This window comes from Camarhynchus parvulus, chromosome 8, assembly GCF_901933205.1.
Source record: "Camarhynchus parvulus chromosome 8, STF_HiC, whole genome shotgun sequence".
NCBI classification, from domain to species: Eukaryota; Metazoa; Chordata; class Aves; order Passeriformes; family Thraupidae; genus Camarhynchus; species Camarhynchus parvulus.
The window spans coordinates 6,351,494-6,355,963 of NC_044578.1; the positions used below are offsets into that span (position 1 = coordinate 6,351,494).

The window sequence follows — 4,470 nt, forward strand, 5'->3', positions numbered from 1 at the left end:
AGACCAAAAATTGAATTGTCACCTTGCACAGCATATTCCCCCCTCCCCTTATGACAAGTAACACTCAGGGGGAAAAAACCCCAGACGGTTGGCAAGTACCGTTACCAATGAATTAAGAAAAGCGAAGCGCAGTGAAAGCGGGCCCGGCCCGGGGGTGTCGGGCCGTTCCAGGCGCGCCCCCGCTGTCCCCGCGGTGCCCCCGGGCGCTCCCGGCGCTCCTCGGGCGCGGCGCGGCCAATCAGCGCAGCGCGCGCGGGCCCTGGCCAATGGCAGGCGCCACATTGTTGTCCAATGTTGCCTAATGGCAACGCGGGCCGCAACAATAGCGCGAGTGGCGGCGCGGGTGGCGGCGGGCGGGCAGCGCTCCGCTCCCTCTGCTCCGCTCTGCTCCTCTCCGCTCTGCTCCTCTCCACTCCCTCCGCTCCGCCTGGGCCCCGCCGCCTCCCGGGGGGCTCCGCGCCCGGCCCGGCCCGACCGCCCGCTCCCGGGCTCGCCGCGGCTCCTCCGCCCATCTGCGGAGGTGCTGCTCGGGAGACGGGGCGATTTTTTTTATTTTAAATTTTTCCCGCTGTTCTCTGCTGGATTTTAGCCTCGCGAGGGATCCTGTCGTTGAAGGTGCCGGATTGTTCTTTGGAGGGACACTGCTAGTCTGTGGCCGCACTTGCAGGGGGACGGGGGAACGGAGCTTAGCGAGCAGCTCGGGTTGCACCGGGGCGCCGTGGGGAGCGGCGAGCCCGCGAGCGCGGACGGGAGAGCTCGGCTTTGAGCCTGGCGCGATGAACTTGGTGCTGCCCCGCCAGACGCGCCCGGAGAGCAAGGAGGCGAGAGTGATCTAAGTTTTCTCGGATTTTCTTGTGTTAGCTTTGCTTCTCGGGCGCGGAGGGGAGGAGGGCGCGGAACGGCTCCCGACGGGCCCCTCCTCACTTGAACGCCGGTGCGGGGGGACAGGGGCGTCGAGCGAGGCGAGAGGACAGGCGCTGGGGTTTGCATGCCCGCTCCCGGGGCTCTGTGTGCCCCCCGCTCGTGATTGCGCTTGAAGGCGACGGGAGCCTCTCCGCGCCCGGGCGCGGGTGCGGCGCAGGGGCTCCCCCGCCCCGCGTCGCTTTGGGGGAGGCCGGGGAGGGGGCGCCGCTCTCTCGGGGCGGGCTGTCGGGGATGGAGCTGCGGTCGGAGCTGCCCAGCGTGCCCGCCGCGCCCCCCCCGGTGCCCCCCAGCTCGGTGGCGGCCGCGGCGGCCGCGGCGGCGGCCACGCTGCCGGTGAGCGTGGCCGGGAGCTTGCTGCGGGCGCCGCCGCTGCTGCTGCGGGCGGCCGAGAAGTACCCGCGGACGCCCAAGTGCGCCCGGTGCCGTAACCACGGCGTGGTGTCGGCGCTGAAGGGCCACAAGCGGTACTGCCGCTGGAAGGACTGCATGTGCGCCAAGTGCACCCTGATCGCCGAGCGCCAGCGCGTCATGGCCGCTCAGGTGGCGCTGCGCCGGCAGCAGGCGCAGGAGGAGAACGAGGCCCGGGAGCTGCAGCTGCTCTACGGCACGGCCGAGGGGCTGGCGCTGGCGGCCGCCAACGGCATCATCCCGCCCCGGCCCGCGTACGAGGTGTTCGGCTCCGTCTGCGCCGGGGCCGGCGGCGAGGGAGGCGCCAGCGCCTCAGGTAAGGCCGCGCCGCGAGCCCTCGGAGTGGGGGTGATGGGGGAACGGGGCCTGGAGAGGCGGCGGGAGGCGAGCGGGGCGCGGAGCTGCGGGCGGGGGGCCCCGCCGAGGGCCGGGTGCTCCGCGGGGCCCGCCGGGGCAGCCCCACTGACGGTGTCTCTTCCTTCTGCCCCCCGGCCCGCAGAGTCCAAGATGCAGAAGTTCGAGCTGTTCCCCAAGACGCTGCTGCCGAGCCGCGCCGTCACCCCGCAGCAGGCGGGCGGGAAGCCCCTCTCCCCGGACGGCGAGTCCGTGCCCGGCACCTCCTCCCCAGATGCTCGCCACGGCTCGGGCTCGGAGAACGGGGACGGCGAGTCCTTCCTGAGCTCCCCCGTCTCCAAGGGCCCGAAGGAGGGGGAGGAGAGCCCGGGCTCCATCAGCCCGCTGGGCTCGGACTCGGGCTCAGAGGGGGACAAGGACGAGCAGGACCCGTCGCCCTCGGCCGGCGGCCGGCAGCGGACTCCCATCGACATCCTGACGCGCGTCTTCCCGGCGCACAAGCGCAGCGTGCTGGAGCTGGTGCTGCAGGGCTGCGGCGGGGACGTGGTACAGGCCATCGAGCAGATCCTCAACAACCGCGGCCCGGAGAAGGGCCCCGAGGAGGGCTGGGCCCGGGACGGCGCCTTGCAGGGCCTGCCGCCCACCCCCGCCGCCGCCGCCGCCCACCACCGGCCCTTGATCGCCGGCGCCATGGCCCCGGCCATCGGCACGCTGGGCAGCCGCTCCGCCTTCTCCCCGCTGCAGCCCAACGCCACGCACTTCGGGGCCGAGGCCGGCGCCTACCCGCTGGGCACGCACCTGGGACTGAACCCGCTGCGCCTCGCCTACTCTGCGCACAGCCGGGGACTGGCCTTCATGACCCCCTACTCCACGGCCGGGCTGATGCCCACGCTGGGGTTCCGGCCGCCCGTGGACTACGCCTTCAGCGACCTGATGCGGGACCGCTCCGCCGTGCACAAGGAGCAGGTGTACTCCGGCGGGCTCTACGGGCCCATGGTCAACAACACCCCCGAGAAGCAATAGCGGCTTCCCAAAGCTCGTCTGTGTAGAGGTAGCTAGGTAGGCACGGGTGGACGGACACGGGGGGCTTGCTCTCCCCCGTGCAGGCGGTGGTTGCGTGCAGAGCCCGGCGCGGACAGGCGTAGGTGTGTTAAGGTGATCAAGGTGCACTTTCATTGTCCAGACATGAGTCGCTCTTTGTTGCTTATGGCCATAAGCATGGATATCCTCGGCGCGTCGTGGGGTGTGCGCACACGCGAGCGCTCTTTCCCACACACATACATATATATATATATGTATACTAGCAAGTGTATAATGTTATAAAATGGAAATCTAAGTTATTAATGTAACTCGTAGGTGAACTCGGTATTAACGTTAAGCTAAAGGTTAGGCAGCGCATTGTAATACTTACCAGGCATATAGATGAAACATTGTCAAATTGAAAACCTTTTCCTTCCCGCCCCCAGAAACGTTGCGGTCTGTATATAACATTGGAAAGTAGATATATTTGTAACTGTCCGTAGGACCCTGGCGCCAATGGTGTATGATGGTTTAATAAGCCTCCTTCATTTGTGATCTGCAAGAAAATTGCTTTCTTGTTCCGATGTAGCAAACTTCTTGCTGTTTCTAACAGGTAATTCTGTGTTTCCATTTCATAGAAATAAATGTTATTTTCTATTAAAAAAAAAATCGGTCTTATGAATGGCAAGTGGTATTTTATGAGATGATGGAAGTGTGTTTTGGAAAATTCGTTTGACAAGTACATTCAATATTTAAAGGAGTTTATGCAAATAGTACAAACATGTTTACTACATTTTTATCATGGTCAAACTAGATATTCTTCAGATAAATTTATAAATAAAAATGAAGCGTACAAGCAAGAGCAAATTCCTTATCAACGGAAATTGTCAAATACATTTATTTCTGGTTCTGGTCTTTTTCTTATTTATGCCTGCAGAAAAAATCCCCAACAAACTTACAGAGGTATAAATTTAAGCAGGATTTCTCACTTCGGTATCTTGATGTTTTTGGTCATATTTAGGAAATTTGGAAGTGTTGCAAAGAGAAGCCTGGTTAAAGCAGATCCCACCTTGCGACCCGCGGGTTGTGTAGCAGCAGTAAGGTTTTACCCCTCGTATCTGAAATCGGATTGTGCCTTTCAGTTGTTTTTGTGTCAAAATAAGCAAAGGAATCTATAATAATGACTTTTTTCAGAATGTAAAGGTGCATTTGCAGCAGAGGTGGACGAGTTAAGATCAGTGCAGGGAAGGTTTTCGAAGTTGTGTATCCTTCACCCTCATCTGAGGGTGAAGGCTACTCGCGTGGCTTTTTCTTTTTTTTTCTCTCTCTCTTTTTTGTTTTTTTGGCAACGGTGCCCAAATGTTCTCGGAGACCAAAAAGTCTGAAGGGCTTTCCTGCCTCAATTTACTTCTGCACTGGGACGAGCGGGGGGCAGCGGGCGTGCCCCCGTGCATCCCGAGAGGCGATCCCGCCCAAGGCCGGAGCGTGACTTTCCTGCCAGGCCTGGGAGTGTTTGGCCCAGGAAAACTATTACTCACAAAGAACAAGTTCAGTGCGTGGTTGAATTAAGACTGTAAAAGCTCCTAAAGTTGGTTGGTATGGAAACCTAATCCCAGCGAACCGCTCCGTGGCACAGCTGGACTGTTTACTTTCTCACTTCAAATATAACTGTGTAAACATTGGCTGGGAGCTGCCAGCGCGGCTCCTACCAACCAGTTAATGTACTGGTGGGGCTGGGAGCACAGCACTCCCTGCCGCAGCTAC

General features: G+C 61.0%; 1 protein-coding gene across 1 annotated transcript; it reads left to right on the forward strand.

Annotated features, from left to right (window-relative positions):
- Positions 1–441: 441 nt before the first annotated feature.
- DMRTA2 (DMRT like family A2) lies at positions 442–3,852 on the forward strand. Its single transcript, XM_030953411.1, has 2 exons — positions 442–1,648; positions 1,832–3,852. The coding sequence occupies exons 1-2, from the start codon at positions 1,156–1,158 to the stop codon at positions 2,707–2,709; spliced, it is 1,371 nt and encodes a 456-aa protein (XP_030809271.1). The 5' UTR covers positions 442–1,155; the 3' UTR covers positions 2,710–3,852.
- Positions 3,853–4,470: the final 618 nt, after the last annotated feature.

Coding starts and splice junctions, on each gene's coding strand:
- DMRTA2 (XM_030953411.1), top strand. CDS start 1,156: ATGGAGCTGCGGTCGGAGCTGCCCAGCGTGCCCGCCGCGCCCCCCCCG. Junction 1,649..1,831: donor GGGAGGCGCCAGCGCCTCAG/GTAAGGCCGCGC, acceptor CCCGGCCCGCAG/AGTCCAAGATGCAGAAGTTC.